The sequence below is a fragment of the Triturus cristatus genome, chromosome 10, assembly GCF_964204655.1.
Source record: "Triturus cristatus chromosome 10, aTriCri1.1, whole genome shotgun sequence".
In the NCBI taxonomy this organism is placed as follows: Eukaryota; Metazoa; Chordata; class Amphibia; order Caudata; family Salamandridae; genus Triturus; species Triturus cristatus.
This window is the reverse complement of record NC_140593.1, coordinates 1,178,629,893-1,178,654,232: the sequence shown is the minus strand read 5'-3', so window position 1 is coordinate 1,178,654,232 and position 24,340 is coordinate 1,178,629,893. Positions and strand designations below refer to the sequence as shown.

The following is a 24,340-nucleotide window of genomic DNA, read 5'->3' as shown; positions in this document are numbered from 1 at the left end:
TTTAATATCTCCTCTTTTTTTCCTTTTTCTATGTGTGCTAAATTCTGGGACACACATCAAAAGAGGAAATTACCTGGATTGATTGATTTTGTACTCCACTACATCAATCAGCTCCACAACGTAGACACCCTTGCACCATGGTGCAAAGGTTCCTGCATTGGCGCATGGCAGCCCTTGTGAACCAACGTAGGGAAAAAAAGACAGGAATCCACCCTATCATATCGATAGGGCGCATTCCTGCCCTTTTGTTTTGTCGCTGGACAGTGCAGCAAGATTCCTTGCGGGGAACAACCTTTACAACGCAACTTTTACAACGCACTACACTTACAACACATTTTTTACAACGCAACATCCACTACGACGCATTCCATTACAACGCAGGACACTACAACGCATTTTTAAAAACTACCTTTACAACGCATTCCATTACAACGCATACTACCTTTACAACGCATACTATTACAACGCATAATATTACATTAAAACCCCTACACTATCCAACACTTGCCCTACTGTTGCACCCCCTGGAGTTAGAATAGTAATTTTTACCCCTATACTATCCAACACTTACCCTACTGTTGCACCCCCTGGAGTTAGAATAGTAATTTTTACCCCTATACTATCCAACACTTGCCCTACTGTTGCACCCCCTGGAGTTATAATAGTAATTTTTACCCCTATACTATCCAACACTTGCCCTACTGTTGCACCCCCTGGAGTTAGAATAGTAATTTTTACCCCTATACTATCCAACACTTGCCCTACTGTTGCACCCCCTGGAGTTAGAATAGTAATTTTTACCCCTATACTATCCAACACTTGCACTACTGTTGCACCCCCTGGAGTTAGAATAGTAATTTTTACCCCTATGCTATCCAACACTTGCCCTACTGTTGCACCCCCTGGAGTTAGAATAGTAATTTTTACCCCTATACTATCCAACACTTGCCCTACTGTTGCACCCCCTGGAGTTAGAATAGTAATTTTTACCCCTATACTATCCAACACTTGCCCTACTGTTGCACCCCCTGGAGTTAGAATAGTAATTTTTACCCCTATACTATCCAACACTTACTCTACTGTTGCACCCCCTGGAGTTAGAATAGTAATTTTTACCCCTATACTATCCAACACTTGCCCTACTGTTGCACCCCCTGGAGTTAGAATAGTAATTTTTACCCCTATACTATCCAACACTTGCCCTACTGTTGCACCCCCTGGAGTTAGAATAGTAATTTTTACCCCTATACTATCCAACACTTACCCTACTGTTGCACCCCCTGGAGTAAGAATAGTAATTTTTACCCCTATACTATCCAATACTTACCTTAAATCCAATGTAATATTATGCGTTGTAATGGTATGCGTTGTAAAGGTAGTATGCGTTGTAATGGAATGCGTTGTAAAGGTAGTTTTTAAAAATGCGTTGTAGTGTCCTGCGTTGTAATGGAATGCGTTGTAGTGGATGTTGCGTTGTAAAAATTGCGTTGTAAGTGCATGCGTTGTAAAAGTGTTCGTTGTAACGACATACATCCTTCCTTGCAGCACTGTCCTGCACTAAAACCTCTCAAATGAGTCCCCAAGTGCGTTTGCACCATTTGTAAGATCAGCTACTTTCTGACTTTAAAAAACGGCCTCTAACAGGACTTGGTGGCAGTTTTTCTCTTATTGCGACATACAAGAAAATCCTTGTAAATATCGCGTTGTGTGTTTTGCTGTATTTTTTATGCTGGAACACCTACCTTGCATCTCATTTTCGGTAAGTCACACTAACAGAAGTGCAACTATGAAAAAATCATGTTAGCGCTAAAAAACTGCAGCTAACTGGACTTTGCGGCAACTTGTAAATATGGCTATAAAGAAAAGCCAACGTAACGTCAAGAAATTAATGCTACCGTGGCGTTAAATCCTTGTAAATATGCCCCTTAATTTGTACAATTTTCAGGGGAAGCATGTGGGTTTGTGAGACACAATATTCTTTGATAACTGATTGGAGACAACCATTATACAGCAGAGATTGTATTGGAACTCTATTGGTTTGAACAATAATTTAGTACTGTGGTTATTTTAAGGTCACCACATCACACCCATCAACTACTAAAACTAATGTCCATTGGTTCCTCTTCTTCTCTTTTCCAACTAGAACAAAATCAGGCTATATGGCCCCAGCCACTACATTCACACGTTTGGGGTCCAGCATGTAGACGGCTAGCTGATTTTCATTCTGGCAGTCACAAAGAACTTTCTGGCTGGAAGGGAGAGACAAACTTTTTGGGAATTTTAAGATGTCAACTGCGTCTATAATGCCTGCTGGTCTCGCTTTCCTGAACATAGTAGTCATTAGATTGGCAAAATGCATTGGCCCTTTCAATTGTAGTAGTTAAACTCAGCCGGTCATGTTGTCAGACCCATTTGTGTATCCCCACAGGCAGAGCATTCACAAACTATTCTAATTATATTTGGACTATTATCTCTTCTTTGGTAGACTCCCTTGGTTTAAGTCACTTCTTCAATAGATGCTGGAATTGTCGGTTGGATATCCCCTCTCTTGTCAAAGGTGTATCTGGTAGGTCTTATTGTCCATTCTGAATCACTCCAAAATAGTTTTGTTTATATCTTGACATGAAGTAATCCCTGCTGAGTTGGCTGGAGGGTAGGCTGTTTGTATATCACCCACCAACGAACATATTTACTCCTTCTGGTGGACAATTAGCGGCTTAAGCAATACATTCAAAGTTAGAGAAAAAATTATGGGGATCCTCTCCTGGGATACATTATTGTAATACCACTCATCATGTATTATTATTACCTCTTTGTGGGAGAATACTTCTACTGGCTTGCTCATCCTGGCAATGTAGCTATCTGTGAATGCCCCACTTGAGTAATCTGTTCAGCATGATGAAGGTTCTCTCTCTCATGACTGGCAGACTTCTAATAGCATTCTATGGTCCACTGTATTTTTTTCTTGACCACCACATCCATGATAGTGTTTTGATAGTGTTTTTTAATCAAAAAAGATCCCAGAGAACAGACCCCACTTCTAACACCACTTATTGGTATGGATAGGGTTTCTCTTTTATAAAAGCATAGGTTGCTCTTTTCACAAATTTTCTGCTGGTTTTATTTTAGAGATTATTTTAAAACATCATGAAGTTGGAGGTGCATTAGCGTGACAGTCCATAAAATCCCTTTAGGGGGCACTCGTACTTTCTTGCTAAGTTGTCTATATTCTCCCAAGACACTGATGTTTCTTCTCTCTTTTTTTCCAGGTGTCATTGTGGAAGTGGTAGGAAACCCCTTCTCAATGGACTCTCAGGAGACCATATTGGTAGTTATCAGTCAAGAGAGGTGAAATTAAAAACAGTTTTTTAAAAATTAAAACTTTTGTTTGTCTGTTTTCTTTGTGATCCTCTATTTTGTATTCATTTCAAACAATGTCTTTCCTTCCTTTCTTCTCCCCAATATACCTCCTATTATCCTCATAGGTTTTGGTATCCTTCTTTTTTCTAATGTTCTGCATTCTCTTCTGTTCTAAGGCTATCACTATTTGCAAAGGTTATTTCTGTCACTCCATTTCTTTGCCAGACTGACCAATTTACTATTGCTATTTTTCCTGCAATTCAACATTTCAATATAAGCAAATTGAATCAGACAAGAACAAGAGAAAGGAAAGACATATCAGTTTTATAATTCAGTTTCTTCTCACTGTTGTTAACTAAATCCTCCTTTCTAATTTTCTTCTGTGACTCAGTTTGATGGTTTTACTAAAGATTAGTTTCTATTCTGTTATCACCCCTGTCTTTAGTATCTTTGTGAGGTTTTCAACAGTGTCAAGACAGTAAAATGACAGAAAAGACATTGAGGTTGTGGCAAGTGTGGAACCTTAGGAGGGGTTCTCTGCCTTGCCTTCTCATCTCATCACACACAGCAGGCAATGAAGCTTTCTGATGCCCTTCGGTGTCCCACTTGTGGTTCCCTGCGGCATCCTTGTTGGCATCTGCTTCTTCCCCTTCATTTGTTTCCTCTCTCCTTCTCCTTTCTATGTGTGGCTATCGCGTGACACAGTTACTAAAGAAAGTATAAAATATTCTAGTCAGGTCAAGAATACATTTTTGGTCCTTAATGGTACAATAGGATCAAAAAGAAATATATATTTATTACACAAATTACTAATGAAAACTAAAACTAATAGTTACAGAATAGCTGAAGTTAATATTAGTAAGTTTTATATGTGGACTCTGATTTAAAGGGATATATTCAAAGGACACCTAGTATTTCCTATGGGAAAGCTACTTCTATTAATGTTATTCAAACTCAGAGTAAGAAGTGGCTGAATACCATGACCATTAACTTTTTTACTTGTGACAAATGTAAAATCTGTGATTTAGAGAAAATAACGCAAACAGTTTGAGTATATTAATTTCAAATGGATTTTAATATTATGGGCCCGATTTAAAGATTGGTGGACGGAGTGGCAGGGATCTTTATTGCTCCCACTCTGGTGGACTGCCAAATACCAAGAACACTCCTGGTGATCTCTGTACCTTAATAGAAACCACTATCATTATGACTCTTGTCAAGGTATACCATTTTTGGTAGATAGCCACTGCCAGTTTTAGCAGGCATCCTCCAAACATTAACAAGATTTTTTTTTTCAAAAACAAACTCCTAAAGTGAAAAAAAATTACTTATGACCTCACCACACCCAGGGAATTATTTTCCCTGGGTGTGGGAATATTATTTTTTTTCTTCTCTTCACCAATAGGTTTTACCTGGCAGTAAAGTGCAGAAGAAAAAATATCCCACTGTCCATTCTAAATAGGGTTGGCAGTGTAATGCCATCCTCTTTTTTTATTTTATTTGCATTTTATATAAAAAAATAAACAACAGAGAGGCAGAGTTCTGTATAATCATTAAAACATTATATCAGCCAATAAATCTTATCATTCAACTAGCCACAATTACGAAGAAAAGCAGATTCACAGTAAAGCAAAACAATGCTGTGGTATTTCCTAATATGGCAGTTTTGAATACAAAGGCCCACTCCAACAGACAAATTCAAATAGAAAAAAGGAATTGTCAGATTTACATTGCATCAATTTGGCTAGATACACTCGTTGGCAGCAATGGTCAGGGAATGTGCGGTGGCCAATACATACATATCAAACAGCGACTATGAAAGGGAAGGAGCTCGGACTACAGGACGCGTCCTGGACACGGCTCCATTCTAGGAGACGGCGAATACCGAAATAAGTACACTGCACTGCCTAAACACGTGGAACATCTCTCCACCACGAGATCTCAAAACCACATCTTAGAACTCTTTTTAAACTCCACTCTTGACCCAGCTACTGAGGATCTAGTTCAAACCATAACCTATTGCCCTGAAGAAGCCCATGTTTTGGGCGAAATGCATTGGCTGGCTCTATCAATCGCATATCAAGCACATCCTAAAATGAAAATAAAAGATCAGAAACAACTCTCTGCTGACGTTTTTATTCATGTACTTTTCTATACCAATTGTTTGTGTTTTATATTGCCTCTCATCCAACCAGTCCATATGTTAAGAATGTTTCCCAAATGTCTATAGGGTGGGAGGTTGGCGGCATTAATTCCCAGGAATGGGCCAGTTGCTCTTGACAGTAGTCAACGTCTCAATACCAGGGCAGAACCTTGGGAGCAAGTTTTCTCCCCAATGCTTAGCTATTTGATGTTTGGAAAGAAAAAAGAGCATGGCCATGAGGCATCTATGATCAGGCAGGATGTCTTTTACATACGGACTAGTGGAGCTGGCAATAGTGAGTGACCACTTATCTGCTGAATAGTATGAGGTATTTCACTCCAATAGTCTCGCGATTTTGGGGCACTCCCAGGGTAAGTGTACGAAGGAGGCCTCGGGCGTTGAGCATCACAAACAGCATGCCTCTGCCAGAAGACCCATACGTTTAATCTGTTTGGGTGTATGATATAGCCTGTGTAGGAATTTGAAACGAATGAGTCTGAGTTTGTAATTGGACGAAAGGGCCCCCAGATATTCACAGAAATAAGTACATGGTGGGGGATTATGTCTGCTGCCTACCTAGCCAAGGTCATGGGGCGGCAGGTGGTTGTTTCAAGCACGGTGGGGCTGTCGTCTCCTCCAGTGCAAATGGGAGAGGAATTGACCATCATCGTACAAATCACCGTACATAAATAGTTTCCTGCTATGTGCCTGTGCTTTAGCTCCATCTTCCTGTAGGCAGCATTGGATTGTGAGCTAAGGGGGTATATAGGCAGTGTAACTGAGCCCGGCAGTGAAGGCCATCCCATGCCCAGCGAACACACGCCACAGTATTAACCTCTGCCTCTGGAGGTTTGAAGGGTTCCTAAAGTGCAGTTGATAAGGGTAGCGGAGAGGCAATGTCCGCCTCCACCCCTACATGCAACTGGAATCATACAAGAAATACCTAAAAATGTAAATATTGGATCTGAGCACAGAGCACGTAAAGTGTCATGTCTGGTGCCTGTAAACCCCCGTGTTTGAGTGGTAATGTGAGGATTTCCCAAGCGATCCTGGGTTGTTTCCGAGCCCATGTCAGTGACATTAGTTTAGAATGAAATTGTCGAGGAAACTGTTTAGGAAGTGGTATGAGGATACTGAGGAAAAAGTACAGAACTTTGGGTAATACCACCATTTTGGCAATAGCCAATCAGTCAGTCAACTATAGGGAGAGATGGTTCCAGATTGGGATTCTGTCCCTTAGCCAAGTATTAACCCTACCATAATTAGCCCACCACAGCTCATCCTTGTTTTGACTAAGTCAGATTCCAATGTATCTCAACAATTCAGTCTCCCATGTCAAGAGGAACACAGTGTCGAAGCGTTGTGTGCCGTCAGTCAGGAAATAAGCAATGGATTTAGCCCAATTACTCTGCATGCCAGACTGCCCCCAAATCTGATAACTTCCCTGATAATGAGGTCCAAATTAGTTTGCGGTCTACGAAAGCAAATTGCAATACATGGAAATCACAACCCATCTCTTTATAAAGTTGAGTCCCCAATGCGCATGATGCTGCCGTAGACGGGCTGCGAGAGGCTCCATCACTATTCCGCATATGATTGGGGCTAAAGGGCATCCCTGCCAGATACCCCGGGAGATTGGAAAGGAGTCTGAAATCGTCCCAATTAAACGCAGCCTAACCATTGGAGAAGTGTACAGCAGTTTAATAAGATGCACATATTTCAGACTCAGGCCAATACCGTTGAAAAGCGTGAATAGGAAAGGCCATTCTGGTGAGTCCAACGCTTTTGTAGCGTAGAGTAGGGCAGCCATCACAGCCAGACTAGGGTCCTCAGTATGCAGGATAGCAAAGAATGTACAAAGGTTATGTGCTGTAGAGCGGCCAGTCACAAACCTCGACTGGTCCAGGAGTACTATGTCAGGTAGTAGGGCCAGGAGCCTATTCGAGATTAACTTAGACAGTATTTTATTGTCAGTATTGATCATCGATAGTGGCCTGGTAGAGTAATATTGATTTGCCAGTTTATCAGGCTTAAATATAGTGAAAAGTGTAATGCTTTCCCTCTGATGTCCTTTACCTCATCGGTCCATGAAAGAGGCATCCTGTTGACGGAGGCAACTGGGGCTCCACTGAAGAAGAGTCTTCCATATTTTTTTATAGTATAATAAATAATTGTTTTCCATTTATGGAGTGTTTTTTTATAATTCAGACATAATGCCTCTCCCCACACAAGTACTGTTTGAAAGAAATGTTGTGTTCAACCAGAATTTTAACTTTTTTGGGGGCACATAAATTTAAGTATCTTATAAAAATAAGTTAACATAGTTGAATTTTTAATGGAAAATTATCTAACCAATGTATAAATAAAACACAACCTTAAAAATATGAAATTCTAAAAAAGTGTCAATTTGAAAATAAATCAATTACACCATAATTATATTTGTTCACACCCCCTAACAAATATCCACCCATTTTCTCAATAAACCCAAGACCTCGTAGCATTTAAATGCTCCTATTTATATAGTCCAAAATAAATAAACCCCAATGTTATAACCAAGTTAAATGTATTATAAATTTAGTTCCAAAAATAACATTGCTAAATTATTCTTAATAACACATGCTAAATAAAATATTACTCATCCTACTCCCAAAATAGCACACAGCTTGAAAAACAAATAAAGATAAGTACAGAACCAAATGTAGAATATAAAAAAGCATTTCAAAACTAATAGTTCATTTAGGAAAAAAATTACATTAAACTAAAGAAATTATAAATAATAAAAAACATATATTTTGCTCCAGTATTTTGTCCCTCAATATTTTTGCAGTTATTGTCTTTTGCCCACAATATCATGTTCAATATTTTGGAGTCTATGTACTACTACTATGTCGAGACCAATAAGTGAGTGTTGAATCTTATCAGTGGATGCTGGTGAAGGACCATCGTACATGAGGAAAGTTACATCTCCCACCTGAGCTCTGATCATTCCTAGACAAAGGAAATGCATGTTAGTTACTGATGGTTGAGACAGAGAAAACACTGTAAGAATGTGTTCATATTCACGGAAGATTAATAGAACAAATGATGGTAGAAGAAAAAAAGGCCCACCATCAAATTGATCTTATTTAGATGGACTTCCAACGATAGGTGCCAGGTTCACTTCCCAAGCATATATCTGTGACACAGCCCTTGAGTACACCTTATAGGAAGATAGGTCTGATTTTCCTTAGGCCTTGATAAGCAAGCATGAAAAACAGAAAGCATGTGGGACCTAACACCATGTGCAACCATATTCCTGTCCTTTAGTTATCCTGAAACTCAATAGCCACAATTAGAAGTAGCACAGTACTGGAGGGTGGTAAATCAGCACCTGTAAAAACTGGTACACTAGAGTAACACCTTCCAGCCCAATACAATTATATGTTTATCCCCAAAGAATGTGGAATAACCATGCAGACCCACTTGTACAAAGCAGAAATCTGCACAGTATTTCTTTTTCAATGGGGATTAAAGCTCACATTTATCATCTCTGAGCAAAGGAAAAAAGGGAAGGCAGGGATGCTGCAGGGTAGGGTAGAGGGAGAGGACAAATGGCATTATGTGGGAGGCAGGGAGACTGTAGTTAGGCAAAGGGAACCATTACATACTACCCTCATACTGCGGCTGAAGGTAAGGTGAGAAATGCAAAACGAACAATTGATGGACAGAATGCTGATCAATGCCAAACATTCACCCCAGTACAGAGATCTGGCCCTAAATCCATTGGGGCAGATTTACAAGAAAGTGACGCATCTGTAGAGATGCGTCATTTTCCCTGCGCCACCCTGAGAAACCCTTGCAGCACCGTGGATGCGCTGTATTTACAATACGGCGCACCATGGCGCAAGGATTGACAGATGTGTGGGAAATTCTGATGCATCCGCTGGCGCAAAAGTCACGCATTGCTGGAGTCGTGTCGCAAGCACAACACAACTCCAGCATTGCATGTTGAGGCCTATCCTCATTGTGCTGCATCACTCCTTACGCCTGCTTCAAGCAGACATAATTGTTGGCGCTGTGGCGTCCTAGAAGTGGGGCAGTGAAATATTGTAGATTTCACTGCGTAACTTTTATGAGGCTTTCCTGCGTGGGAACGCCGACCCTGCATACATTATACCTGACGCAGGTATAATGTGACACAGGGCTTTACAATGTGACGTATCTCCCTAGATGCTTCACGTTGTGAATGGGCCACAATTTTACGCCGCCACTGCGTCACAAATAGTGATGCAACGGCAGCGCAAAAGTTACGCAAATGGCTTGCAAATCTGCCCCCGAGTATTTTTGCTCCCCATGCCATTCCAGTTTCTACCCAGCCATATGCAAATTAGTATTGACCCTGTTCCCCATGGAGACAGTTTGCCCCGAATTGCCAGGCCAGGTTCTCCCTGGACCAGAAATAAGCATCCTAGGACCAGTTTTGTGGTTTCACCCCTCATCAGCCAGGCTAGCTTGGCTCCAGTGGCATGGAAGGCACGGGAACCACGCCTGGGCATACCCATCCAACTCGGGGTGACAAATGCAAAAAGAATAATTGATAGACAGAAGGTTGATCAATGTCAAACATTCACCCCTGTACAGAAATCTGGGCCTAAATCTATAATTTTGTTGCTCCCCATGCCATTTCAGTTTAAACACAGCCATATGCAAGTCAGTCTTGACCCTGTTCCCCATGGGAACAGTCCAGCCTGAACTGTCGGAGCAGGTTCTCTCTGGACAAGAAACAAGCATCGTAGGACTGGTTTCGAGGTTTCGGGGTTTCACCCCTCGTCATCCAGGCTAGCTTAACTCCAGTGGCATGGAGAGCACAGGGCTTACATCTGGAAATTGAAGAACAGAATGCTAATCAATATCAAACGATCTCTCCAGTACAGTAATCTGGGCCTAAATTCATACTTTCTTCGCTCCCCATGCTATTACAGTTTAAACCCAGAAAATTAGTCTTGATCCTGTTCCATATGGAGACAGTCCCTCCCAAACTGCCAAGCCAGGTTCTCCCTGGACCAGAAATAAGCATCCTAGGACCAGTTTTGTGATTTCACCCCTCATCAGCCAGGCTAGCTTGGCTCCAGTGGCATGGAAGGCACGGGACCTACGCCTGGGCATACCCATCCAACTCGGGGTGACAAATGCAAAAAGAACAATTGATAGACAGAATGCTGATCAATGTCACACATTCACCACTGTACAGAGATCTGGGTCTAAATCCATCATTTTATTGCTCCCCATGTCATTCCAGTTTAAACCCAGCCATATGCAAGTCAGTCTTCACCCTGTTCTCCATGGGAACAGCCCAGCCGGAACTGCCAGGCCAGGTTCTCCCTTGACCAGAAACAAGTATCCTAGAGCCGGTTTCAGACTTTCATCCCTCATCAGCCAGTCTAGCTTGACTCCTGTGGCATGGAGACCATGGGTCCCACGTCTAGACATACGTGTCCCACTCGGGGTGACAAATGCAAAAAGAACAATTGATGGACAGAATACTGATCAATGTCAACCATTCACCCCAGTACAGAGATCTGTGCCTAAATCCATCAATTTTTGCTTCCATTGCCGTTACAGTTTAAACCTGGCATGGTGAGCATGGTGAGCAAAAGTAAAATGGATTTAACCCAGATCTCTTGCCTGGAATGAATGTTTGATTTGCTATGCATTCTGTCCATTATCTGTGTGTCTTTTGCTTTCTCACCCGAAGGTAGGGTGGGTGCAGTAATATGGGTCCAGACTGCAATACAGCCCATTCATAAACCGATTTACCCATCACATGTGGGAGCACCTATCCATTTGTATCAGGAGGAGCAGTATCCCACAATGGGATACCGCTCTGCCTAACTCATATTCAGGCCCTATGAGGCCTGAACAATAATACTGCATTCTGTTACCTTTTTTGCTTAATGGGTTAAGCACCTCTTTCATTGTATTTGCAAGAAATCATACCTAGAGTTTCAACATCTTAAACTTGACTGAGACACACATAGACACAATCACACACAAATACACACATGCACATATTACCACACATCAGCAAGGTTTTGCTAGTAGGAAGGCAAATAAACAAAACTATACGTCCTCATTCTGGCACTTAATAACCAATTTGCTGCCTTGTCATATGACTCTGTCTTCCATTGTGCTTTTGCTTCCTTAGATACATATGATCTCAATTTAGAGTGCAAATGAAAGTCTGCCAATCTAGCTTTTTGAGTAATAATCATTATGGAACAAGATACTTGCCTTTTAAATTGATGAATGTATTCCAAATTATGCATTAGGCAGTGGTTCTTCAAGTGGAAGGTGGAACTTATAATATCATTCGGGGCAGGTGGTTCTTGATCAATATGTGTGTTCACAAATGGTACAGCCTAGGCTTAGACATATTTCCTCTCATAATGTTTTCTGACATAATTTTCTTCTCATTCCACAGGATAAATCAATAAAAGAGATGAAGAATAGAAATAACACTAAAGAGTTCATTCTCTTAGGGCTCTCTGACAATCCAGAGCACCAGAAAATACTTTTTGTATTGTTTCTGTTTATGTACATCATCACATTGCTTGCAGATGTGATTATAATAACCCTGATAAAGATAGATCATGAATTACATAGCCCCATGTATTTTTTCCTCAGTCACTTCTCATTTGTTGACATTTGTGTTCTGACCATCACAGTTCCTAAACTTCTGGCCATCCTTCTGTCTGACAAAAAAAGTATATCCTTTTCTGCCTGCATTACACAGATATTTTTCTTTTTTTGTATTGAAAACACAGAGTGCTTCCTTCTGGCATCAATGGCCTATGATCGGTATGTGGCCATTTGTGATCCTTTGCACTATACTTCAAAGGTAAACAAGAGAGTTTGTGTGCAGCTGGTGGCATCTTCATGGGTGATCTCCTCTTTAAATGCATTATTGCACACACTAATGACATCAGAACTGTCTTTCTGCGGATCCAACCAGATCCATCACTTCTTCTGTGATGTGCCTCCCTTACTTAAACTCTCCTGTTCCAGTACATTTATTAATGAGTGGCTTATATTTACAGAGGGAGGGGTCATGCTGCTAGGCCCTTTTCTCTTCATCATAGCTTCTTATGTTGGCATCATCTCTGCCATCCTCAGGATCAGGTCCATGAAGGGGAGAAGCAAGGCCTTCTCCACATGTTCATCACACTTCATTCTGGTGGCTTTATACTACAGCAGCGTCTTCTTCGTGTATTTCAGGCCATCAACTAGTTTTTCTCTGGATTACGATCGAATTGTCAGTGTGGTTTATTCCATCTTTATTCCAATGGCAAATCCTTTTATCTACAGCCTCAGGAACCATGACATAAAAAGGGCTTTTCAAAAGGTTTTTGGATGCAGGAACGTGTCCTGCAGAATGTGAACTACAACAGTTAGTATTGCTCTGAAAATCTTGGAACAATGCAAATATGTTTATTGTGATGTACTGATGTGGCTTCAAACCTTATGCAGCACATGCAAATGAAGGCCAGCATGTTTAACAAGAACTGTTCACTATATAGACCTACTAACCTATTCAAATAACCCAAATTGCATTGCATGGTTTAGGACCTTGTGATTGTTTTTTTTTTTTCTCTGCATATTAGAATGTAGGAAGATCTACTAGCCTTGGCAGCCTATGCCATACAGGAGCATTCAATCTGAACTAGGGTCAGAGTGTAGAGGACAGTGTTCTCAATGTCGATTAGTGGTCTGTAACTCCCTCTCATTTGAGAGTTCAAAGGATTAAAAGATGCTTCTATCTTTGTGTGAATCACTTATTTTGACATGTCAACTCCTGAGTCTTCCCAGCGGTACACTATTAGTCTTGCTTGCAATGTTGTGCATTATTTTATATCATGACATTCTAATTTATGATATATAAGGTTATGTCATTGCATTCCATAAAACACCTTTTATGTTAAGCTGTTCTATTATTGTCAAGCCAAACCTTAAACACTGTACTGATATCCGTGTGGTTTCAGCTACCAAAATATCTGGCATGACACCCTGTCAGTCTTTCCCTTTGAGAGTCAACCTCCACAGAATCAACCTTTTCCAGGCACATAGCCCAGAAATCCCACCCTGCAACGCCAGGCATGGGAGCAGCTCCCATGGAAGTGGAGGTCCGCAGCCCGGCAACTAGCCCACCTGGAAATCCAGGACAGTCCACACAAGTCTTTAAACTGGTGCTGAGTCACACAGGACTGGCGACCAGAGAGGGTCACTCCACCTACACATCAGCTGTCTTATTCCCGTCACAACTCGTCAGAGGTAGGGTTCAACCTCTCAGTGTTAAGAATCCCATGCCAAAGTGGAGGCCCGAGCCATGCCACTAGGCTGGGCCCCCATGCTTCGTGACACCAATAGAGAGCAGTCAGGTTATCTTCTGCTGTTGAAACGACTCACATAACCACTATTGGAGTGAACGCTTTTTAAGCCCTAGCGGCCACAGCTAGATTCCCTCCAGTCCCTTGAAGTGACAACAGCCTGCAACTACTGGGGTTTATGCTCAGGGCTTCTCTGAGCAGTATAGCACCTCCACCAAAAGGAGCCGGGGTTTGCTCATGGCCACAGATCCTTCCCGTTCCAGGCTGCCGTGCAACCCAGAACAGGCCACTCCTCAGAGAACCAAAGCTAAGATGGGTCATGATTGGACATAGGCGAAAATCCAGTCAGTAAATTATCTTTCTCACGGCCTTCCCAGGGAGACACTGCAATTTGGTTCCTTAGAATCATGCTGGGTGAGTGCGGGATTCACCTTGAAAGGCTTTCTGTCACATCAAATCCTTATCATTTCCATCAACCTGGTACCCCCTGTTCCTGGCTCTCACATGGTAGGTCCTTCTTGACGGGGAGCAGTGCCTGCCCCACACTGGGTCCTCACACAGGGAGTCAGCCTACATGGGAAAATATCATACCCTTTGTCTGGGTTCTGCCTGGGAGGCAGTTAAGGTGGGTCCTGGGAATAACATTGAAAGCATAATTTCTTGGTGCATGCTTTTTCTTTGGTTTGACTTGTGCCAATCGAAGAATGCCACTTCTAGGGGCTCAATACAACTGCCTCCAGTGGTCTTTTTTGATTACTTTAATTATTTCAAAATAAACACTTCAGACACCCAAGACACTCTGTAAAGTGTGTCAATGCAGCACCAAGAGGTGGGCGAAGGGACAGGCGGTAGCTTGCCTTGAAGCGGTCCAACAGCTTGATCCCAAGATCTAACTATGAGCTTCTTAACTGCAGCAACTTTAATATGAGATTTTTAAACTGTAATTTCTATGGCTGCTGGCACCAGACCTTCCTTCCAGTTGATCCTTGTTAAAGGATTTAAAGTGTACTCATTCCAATTAAAAGGTACTGTATTGCTAATTTTCCTCACTACCTCCTTGAGTGAGTAATGTGCACACCTGATGCCTTACTTTGATGTGGTAGTGATTTCTCAGGCTTCCTGATTCACCATTACCTGTGGTCACCATGGTAGGCACAGAAAGTACCATCAAAAGTTGATAGGGCAGACATCTGAATGCATCATCACAGTCACAGAGACAATCAATAGCTCCAAGATTATCTAGAGTCATAAAAGCAGTTGTGCAGTCTAGATTGGTCTTGGTTAAATAAATGCCCATATCGTGGAAGGTAAGCACTTATCTGCATGTATTAGGTCTAGAATGCCCACAGTTACCCAAGTAACGAATGAAGTCATGAAAGGAACCATAACTGATTGTACGAGCCATTCGCAGTTTCACTGTACTAGACATGTTTACTTGCATGCATGGTGCAGTCTTTGAGACAAGAACATGCTACCGGCAGGATAGACCAGGTACCTGCATCTGTTGGTAGAAGAAACATGTGCCAGTTCCAGGCTGACCTTCATGCTATTCGGGAGCCTGCATGGTTGGAGGCCCTGCTACCTGCAGGGGCTAGATAGGCTGAGAAATCCCAAGGGCACCAGCAGCCCAGTCTGCTTGTCAACAGTCAAATGGAAAGCCAGGACCAAGGTGTAGTCTGAGTGAGACACAGGTGTTCTGACCTTACTAAAAGTATGAACCAGCGGGAAAAACCTATTGCTCTTCTCCGGAAGGAAGTGGTTGATGAGTGGGAGTACACCGGGGATGGGGAAACAGCAGACCCTGAGGGGAGGTATAAGCCTGGGCAAAGCACTACGCTACGCTCGCGTAGTTTGCGAAGTTTGCGCTACTTCGCACTACGCGAATTGCACGTAGCACAGTGCAAACACGCGTAGCGTAGTGTTGCGTAGTGCAGCAGTCATTTTTTGCTTGCTCGCAGTCCTCAACGTCAAGTTGGCGACCGCGAGCAAGCAAAATGACATCCCGGCGAGACTTTTTCCTCGTTCGCGATCAGCAACATCAAGTTGGCGATCGCGAGCATGGAAAATAAACCTCCCGGAGAGATTCTCAACGCGAGGAGGTCAGGTTTCTCATTGCGAGTGGTCGCGCATGCTCGCGACCGCTCGCGATGAGAAACTACCAGTCCGCGTTGAGAAAGCTGCCGCTCGAGGAAAAATCTACCCGAGCGGCAGAAAACTACAGCTCGCACTGTGCAACATGCCGTTTTCAATGATTGCACAGTGCCTGTTGCTTGTCCGCACTGTGCAATCATTGAAAACGACATCTTGCACAGTGCGAACAGCGTACTACGCAGTAGTGCGAAGTGCACTTTGCGTAGCTTCGCGTAGTGCTATTTCGCTAACTACGCCCAGGGTTAGGGAGGTAGACTGTTGGGTGCAGTCCTGCTGAGTGGTGCATGGATCCTGGTGCTGCTGTAGAGAGCCCTGCACCTCCCTGTCCCCGGCTGAGTTGCATTGATGTTGTTCTTGCATTCTCTAATAAGCCTTAGACATGCATGGGCAATCTTATTGTTTAAATGATATTAAATGTGTAGTATTATCATCTTATGGTGTTTAGTGCTCCTATAATAGAGAGCATAACCCCATCCCTGATCCAGTTTGGGCATATAATAGTAAATCTAAAAAAATGATTCAGTGTTTATTTTGAACTACATTACTAATAGCTGTAATCCCCTGTAATCCAGAGTTTACTCTGTACTGCATTGTTGTAGTTTTGGAACTGCCAATAATCAAAAGTGTTCATTGAACACTCCTTCTGAGCTGTTGCACAAATACATTGCTTGAAGAGCACTAACTCAGGGGGCATGGAAGAAGTTCCCAGGCCTGCGTGTCCCGATCCTGGGCACTTTAAGACATGACGCGCCAGACAATTGAGCTCAGGGCTGAGGGATTCCCCACCAGGGCCAGTTGGTGCTCTGACACAGGGCCTGTTCAAAGGTTCTTAACCCAAGCAAGCAGGGGAGACTGCCGGGGGCCTAGGGGACCCAGTCGCAGGCACTTAGGGACACAGTGGCCCAGTGACTAGAGCCCAGGGCAGGGGGTTTTCATGCCCCCCCCCAAGCTAACCGACGTGCTGACGAGGGGCCCGTCAGAACTGCAAAACCCAGCCAAGCAGGGTAGCCCTACCCAGGTCTGAAGAACCTCATCCTGGGCTTTAAGTAGCAGAGTGAGCCAGATAATGCAGCCCAGGAGTAATAGATATTTATGGTAACAGGTTTGTTTTGTACATACAATAGATTGTTGCAACAAAGGTAGAATCTCTCTGCATGTTTTTACACATTCTGAGCTGCAATCTTTTAATATTATTTACATTTTACAAATTCATGTGCTTTCGCAACCAAACTCTAACCACATTTTCGTGTACTTAAGTTCACTCTACCGATCACCCTATCTCTTTCATATGAAAGACACTAAGGCCCAGATATACTAATCACTTGCATTGTCCTTAAATCATGCAAGTCAGGGAAGCGTTACTTGTGTGGAGCATTGGGGTTGTCATACATGCACCCATGTGTTTTGACACAGACCCAGATTTACTAAAGTCAGTCAACTTGTGTCTGCACCAAAGTGGTGCACCTACCCGACCTTTTCGTAATGACAAGAAATACCTTTATTTCTCCTCATTTCTTTCTCTGTGCATGTGTGCTGCATTCCGCAGCCCACAACCAAGGAAAAATAAACCTCTAAGGAGTGCTTTTGTGCAGGAATGTTTTCCTTCCTGGACCAAAATGATCCTGACCACAACACAGCCACCATTGGCACCATTGCATGTTGCAGCTTGTCTGCCACAATTGTGCCAGTGCAGCAAGAGCATAATTGCACCATATCTTAGCAGATATAACGCACTTCTGCTGTCTCCCCTTCACGCACCACAGCGCCGTGCTGTAAGCTCCCTTCAGTAGTCGGATGATTTCGTCCTGAAAAGACCCCCACATTCATATGAGGTTTAACCATTGACAAACCCCTCCCTCTTGGTTGATACAAAAAGTGAAAAAAGGAGGAATTCCCTTGATCCTACAATATTAAAACATTGAATGCTATATCCAAAATCTATATCAAAAATGGTTTTATTTAGAAAAATATTTTTCTTATCATTTTGAAACAAATAAAATCACATATCATCATCATTCACATAGAAATTATAGTTAAAAAAGCATCATAAAATACATATCAATCAAATACAATTTATGTACAATAACAAAACACAGTTATGACCAGTATAAGAGAGACAGACAAAAATGTAAGACACAGCTACTATTCTTTACAGGTGCACATCACATTGGACTCTAAATTGCAGTTCATTATACATTGATAAATCAGTATTTTAATTTATCTGTATTGGTCCTTTGATTGTGCTTTCAACAGTGTCGACGCATTACGATGACTTTAAATTGATAATGCCATCTTTATCAAGACACAATGATTCTGTCTCCCACCTTTATTAGTCTTATTCCTTGTTGTATAATAAAGTTATTGCGTATTCATCGATTTTATGCTCCTGCTAATTGCGCAACAAAATTATGTGGATTCTCCTGTACCTTTATTGTTTCAATAGTAGAGTACTATCCCTCTCAACAATCTTTTGTCCGTGTCGAAACGACTACGTTCTGTATTGCGTTCTTATACTTCGTTCGTGCAGAGTACCACCACCCTGAGGCCTTAGTTCCTCTTCTTTTTCTGGCGGGTCTCTATTCTTCAAAGTGTCCTCCGCAAAACGGGTGTTCAAATCCAAGTTGATACAAAAAGTGATGCTTACAGTGACTGTGGACTATTTTGCAGCACCCTATGATGAATGATTATAAATCATGTATAAAACCATTTGGAGTTGCACAGTGGCTTATGTCATAAATGTTGTAAATATATATTCACCTTTTGAGCACTGTGTTGTCTGCACTATTACCACTTGTTCACATACTCTACTGTATGACACCAACCAAGGTGGGCACGTTTAGGACAGACTATGCCACCTGGCCTCATTGTCCCAGGGACAGGGCCTGCTAATGGAATTGGCACATCACAATATAGAAGCTTTACATTTTCTAGAGGGAATTTTAGGCAAAACCTACATTTTAGGGGGATCTTGAGGACTTTGAAAGGATTGACCTTGTTTGTGGTTACAAGTTCTCGTTAAAACCTTACTATTTATTTTTCTATCACTCCAGAATAGGTATAGCATCCTTCTTGTCACGGATGACTGGCAAGGCAAAAGTTGTCTCTCTCCTTGATGAGGATGAATTTTTGGAACGTTAGCCTACCACCTAAAAGGGCTGCGGCATGATGCTGTATTTTCATAAATCTATACATGTTAATCTCATTTTGCATGGTCTTTACATTAGTTGTACTGTTTGTTCCTGGATGCAGCAAAGGATGTGTAACTAAACTTTTGAAGTATTGCAGCTAGTCTGCGGGATGCTTGTTGTTATTGCACACATGTACAACTTTTGTGTAAGTAAGGCTCCTGATTTTATGGGGTTTTTTTATATTTCCATCTGTATTTATCTCCATTTCTTTTTGGCCATCCTATTGGTATTTAGCCAAATTTATTTTGTATTTTGAGAATAAATTAAGTTGTAAAATCATATATTTCCACATTTATCTGATAAAAATGTATTCATACTTTGATGCCTATTGTGTTTTAGCAAATTAAGCAGCCATATATAGCACACACCACACCCACGGGCAAATATTAGAATTATACTACATATATATGTTACCATATGCTTGTATTTTGTGAAATCTCATCCTATCTTTTCAACTCCCATCCAGTCTGTCTGCTCAGCTGTGGGCCTGGAATTCATCAAAGACTGCATGAAAAGTCGCTCGAAAAAAGCTCAATGTTTGTATTTGCTCACATTAAAAAACAAATTCAACAGGAAACATTGTTTTCTTTTTGTATTTATGAATGTAAAAGAAAAACGTGGATCCTTATCTATAACGTGTTCTAGATCTTGAAACACACAAAGAGGCATTTATTTAGTATGTCAATAGGAATGAAGCTAGTTTCTGTGTGTAGATAGCATGAAACACATTGAGCTACAAATGTGGGCTCACACCTCTACAGGATATCATCAAATTAAGCTAATTGCCATATGGTGGCGCACTCTCATGGCTACACAATGCAATGCCTCTTCAGAGTGAGCCTGTGTTAGATCTCGCTGTTTCGAAACTATTGTGTGCTATTCCTTTATGTTTCTATACACCAAATAACAAATTGAGGGAAAGAATGCTTCAATCTCAGTCACCACTGATGACTGCACAGGCCTCATTGTAGTGCTTTATTTTTCACAACCATGACACTCTAGACAGACCAGGCATATGCAAATCAGTCTTGGCCCTGCTCCAATTGGAATAGTCCAGCTCAAACTGTACTACAGGACCCCTGAAGGTGGGACTAGGAGTCACCCGAGATCTGTTTTGGCATACTTGAGCCTCACCAGTGAGGTGCAGCTCGGCTGCCCTGCCCTGGAATTCAGCCCTGCACACTCCCCTCTGCATGAGATAAATCCAGAGATTCTTTCCATTAATGTTCTGTTTGCTGCAGTGGACACCCTTGGCGTGATGCCATGTTCAGGTAGGGTTTTGTGCACTCCATGCTATATACTAGTCTTCTCCAGCCCCATATTCAGATGGCCTATGTACACTCTGCGTATAGTTCCTGTATGAAAATCACCAGCCATATTAACTGATGTCTTTGTTCTTTTATTTGAAACTTCATCAGTCTTTTAATTTTCTAAAATAAATGTTGCACGTATCATTTCCACCAATGTTGTAAAAATACCCCACTGCCTTTCATGCTCTTGCTCTTCTTCTGGGGTAATTCTGTAACAATTATAGACAGCAAATCAGAGTGCAATAGGTACTCAGAGTCCAATTGCCCACAGATGAGGGATGTAGAAGGCTTGTGCACTTACACTTCAAAACTCATTATAGCCAACAAACCCATGACAAATATTTTTATATCATGCGAAATAAATCGGACCAAACGTGCAGCCCAATTGTATTTGACAGGCCAGTCTTATTCCCTATCATAGCTGCTTATCTGTGTTTGAAGGGAGAGAAGGATAGCACTTTCTTCCCTACCATGTATGTGGCTCTGTGTATGCTGAGAGGGACTATAACAGGTGAACAGTGTTGTGTATCTCTACCTGAACCACAGGTGGGAGGCTGGGAAGGAAGCCCAATGATCCATCTCTAATACCAATGGATGGATGAGAGAATCAAAGTCTAGTGCTGTGAAAGTCTTGAGTGACTGCAGTGCTGCAGTGTTGTGTTCCGGCAGGAGAGTGACTGGTCAGATTTCTCAGAGAGTTACCTGAGCTCCAGCTGCATAGGAGACTCAGGAGACTCAGCAAGGAGCTCACCTGTACATTCCATGGGATGGCCTGGTGGGCTGTGCTCTGCCAGGTCATACAAACAGTAAAGAAAGCAGAGATTATCCAGGAGAGAAATCAAGCATCTCTGTGGAGGCAGGCCTATGGGGAACAAGCCTAGGTCAGGGGTACTAGTGGGCTTATTCCCAGAATCTACCCCAATCTACCCAAATCAACACCCATAAAAAAGGGTTTATTTTGACAGGTTAAATTGCAGTTTTTATACTGTTGGAGTCAGGCTACAATGGTAGGCCCGATGTCATGTGTGCAGTGCCACTGTAGTGGATGGCACAATAAGTCCACTTCTGGTATTTACTTTAAAATATCTTGGGTACACTTTGTACCATATACTAGTGACCTATAGGCAAGGTAAATACACCAATTAGGAACATGCCAATTCGACCAGGTTTAAAGGGGAGCACTGGCAGCTTACCTTTAGTTAGCAGGTGTAAAGTGCACAGAGTTCTAAAACCAGCAAAAATATAGGGCCACATGTATCAATATTAGGAATAGCGATTACCTAATTGCGATTTTCTGAGAATCAAAATTAGGTAATCGCTATTCCTAATGTATCAAATTCCATGAGTTTCATTTAGCAATTCTCAGGGGGACGTAAATCGACCTACCTCATGAATATTAATGAGGTAAGTCACAATTTGCAACCCTTTTGGAAATGTTAAAATTAGGGGGATGGTGGCCCGCTGGGGTCTGCAGACCACCATGTCTGGTATTGCTTTTAGATCAAGCAATATTTTTTTCTGAATTGCAGCCAATTTTCCTTATTGGACAATTAACTGCTCTTAAAAAATGTTTATATTACCATTCACAAAGCGGAAGGGGTCCCTTGGGGACCCTTTCCCATTTGCAAAGATGGTAAAATGCGAATTGTTTTTGACCACATTTCGGCCCCAAAACATTCTGACATACCACTGCAATTCGGTATTAGGCAGGGACACCTTAAACATGCCCCTTACTAACACCAAATTTCAAACCCTATTAGTGATTCGGAGATAGCTTACAGAATCTCAAATAGGGTTTGGTACTTAGGAAAAGCCTTTTTTCCTGGTACAGCAAAATCCCACCTCGCCCCCCTGCAAGCAACCTTTAATGCAGCAGCCAGAATGGTCACCGGAACTAAGAAATTCGAACACATCGCCCCTGCACTCAGAGAACTTAAATAGCTCCCAATTGAGTTGCGAGCCAGCTTCAGAACAGTCTGCCTCACGCACAAAGCCCTACATACAGGCAAGCCGGAATACCTAGCTGCCAAACTCAAAAGGGCCGGCCAGTCCAGGAACCTCAGGAGCTCCAACACTCTGCTACTCATCCCGCTGAAAACTCACAAACAAAATCCTGCGATCAGATCATTTGCGGGAAACGCCCCCAAAATCTGAAATTCCATACCCCCACATCATAACGATACCCTTGTTTCCAAAATTCAAAAACTTGCTTAAAGTCCTCTTCCTTGACCGCCCTCGAGCGAGCAGATAGGAGCTAAGGAAGTACCTTAGCCGGCACACCATCTAACTTCAACTAGATGACCGGTGTCATTGTCTCTGATCTAGAAAACTTTTCAGATACTCATGTTGTCTGAACAAGAAAACTCTTTGGATACTCGACTTAAGGAATGTGGATTACTATTTTACATAGCTAAGTCACCTCCCATGACACTCTGCATATATTTTCCTGTCTAATATGAAAGAACTGTAATTTGCTCAGACGCTATAGGAGCATTTTGACTGCTACTGGGACAATTGTTTCATGTCTCTGTGAAAGAACGTCTATTGTTTTTGTTGCTTATATGGTCATGTAAAATTAGTTGCCTATTTGTTCTTGTAATGCTGGTCTGACCCCCACCCCCCATGCTCCCTATGCTATTGGTGCGAATCGCTATGTTCTTCTATATTCTCTGTACCGCCTATTTGCACATAAGGTACTTGCTGTGAAGCGCTCTGATACCCTCGGGTCCAGCTAGCGCTATACAAAACTTCTAAAATAATAAATAAAATAAAATAAGTTTGTTCTGTGAAGTGGGTTATTTTACAGTAGATGTACAGCAGGCTCATCATTGAACCATATTCACCAATGACTCTTAACCTGTGGTCTGGAGGACCACTGTTGGTCTGTGAAACCTCCTTTGGAAGCCTGTGATTGCACAAAATGAAATAATATTAACAGATTATTAAAGTGTATATAAATAAAGAAGGAAATGTAAAATTGTAAAATTTTAAATGTTCTGTAAATGTGAAGGAATTTGAGATCATGGTCTAAAAATTAGGTTAATTTCCTCAGATTGATCCGTGGAAGCAGAGCAACTGCATCAAATAAAATATAGTATTGATGATGAGTGGCCTCAATTTAATTTAGAACAGCTTCAACTTTCCCTTCAAAAATTAATTTAGTTTTTTTCGTTTATATTTGTTTGTGAATTAAATATAATATTGCTTCTTTTGTGTTTTTGTTTGATGAATGTTTATTTATGTATTTTTGTGTGGTTCAAATCATCAAAAATGCTGAGGCCAGCTTCCAGTTTTAACTCAGTGGGGTCCCCGGATTCCAATAATGATTAATTGGTGGTCCCCAGGTTCCATTAATCGCTAAGTGGGTGTCCACAGAAGTCACAAGGTTAAAACTTACTAATGTACTCTATGACAGTAGAGCAGTGAACTGACTGACCGCAGACAGCAACATCCAGACAGTAGAAGGCGGGTGTCTTACAAACGTCCATAGCAATTAAAGACTGGCAGCAAGGGGTGAGCTCCTTTATGGCGAGTGATTCTCAGGTGCTGACAGTACTCTACAGTATGTGAGATGAAGAATCGCTTGGCATGGAAATGACCACTTTGGGCCTGATTAAGATGTCGGGCGTTACTGTTGGGGTTTGAAACCACCCTACCTTAGGTCGGTAGTTCCGATTGCATGATTACGGGAGCTTGTGTAGCGGACGGAAAAGGACCGAAGCACAAGCTTGCATTGAAAAATGGATGTTTGTGGACATCCCTGCACCGTGTGGCATGCAATGCATGGTGCCCGCCACACAGTGTAGGGGTGTTTAAAGGGGCACC

At 42.0% G+C, this 24,340-nt stretch overlaps 1 protein-coding gene and 1 long non-coding RNA gene across 2 annotated transcripts in view; one reads left to right on the top strand and one right to left on the bottom strand.

Annotated features, from left to right (window-relative positions):
- Nucleotides 1-24,340, bottom strand: part of LOC146796951 (uncharacterized) — a 35,621-nt gene that overhangs the window by 9,717 nt on the left and 1,564 nt on the right. The gene's annotated exons all lie outside the window — the stretch shown is intronic.
- Nucleotides 11,982-14,859, top strand: LOC146796952 (olfactory receptor 1f45-like). Its single transcript, XM_085630070.1, has 2 exons — nt 11,982-12,884; nt 14,767-14,859. The coding sequence occupies exons 1-2, from the start codon at nt 11,982-11,984 to the stop codon at nt 14,857-14,859; spliced, it is 996 nt and encodes a 331-aa protein (XP_085486196.1).

What these genes read in the sequence shown, in the direction of transcription:
- LOC146796952 (XM_085630070.1), top strand. Translation starts at nt 11,982, where the DNA reads ATGAAGAATAGAAATAACACTAAAGAGTTCATTCTCTTAGGGCTCTCT. An exon ending in TAAAAAGGGCTTTTCAAAAG is followed by an intron (nt 12,885 to 14,766) that starts GTTTTTGGATGC and finishes TCTAACTATGAG; the next exon opens with CTTCTTAACTGCAGCAACTT.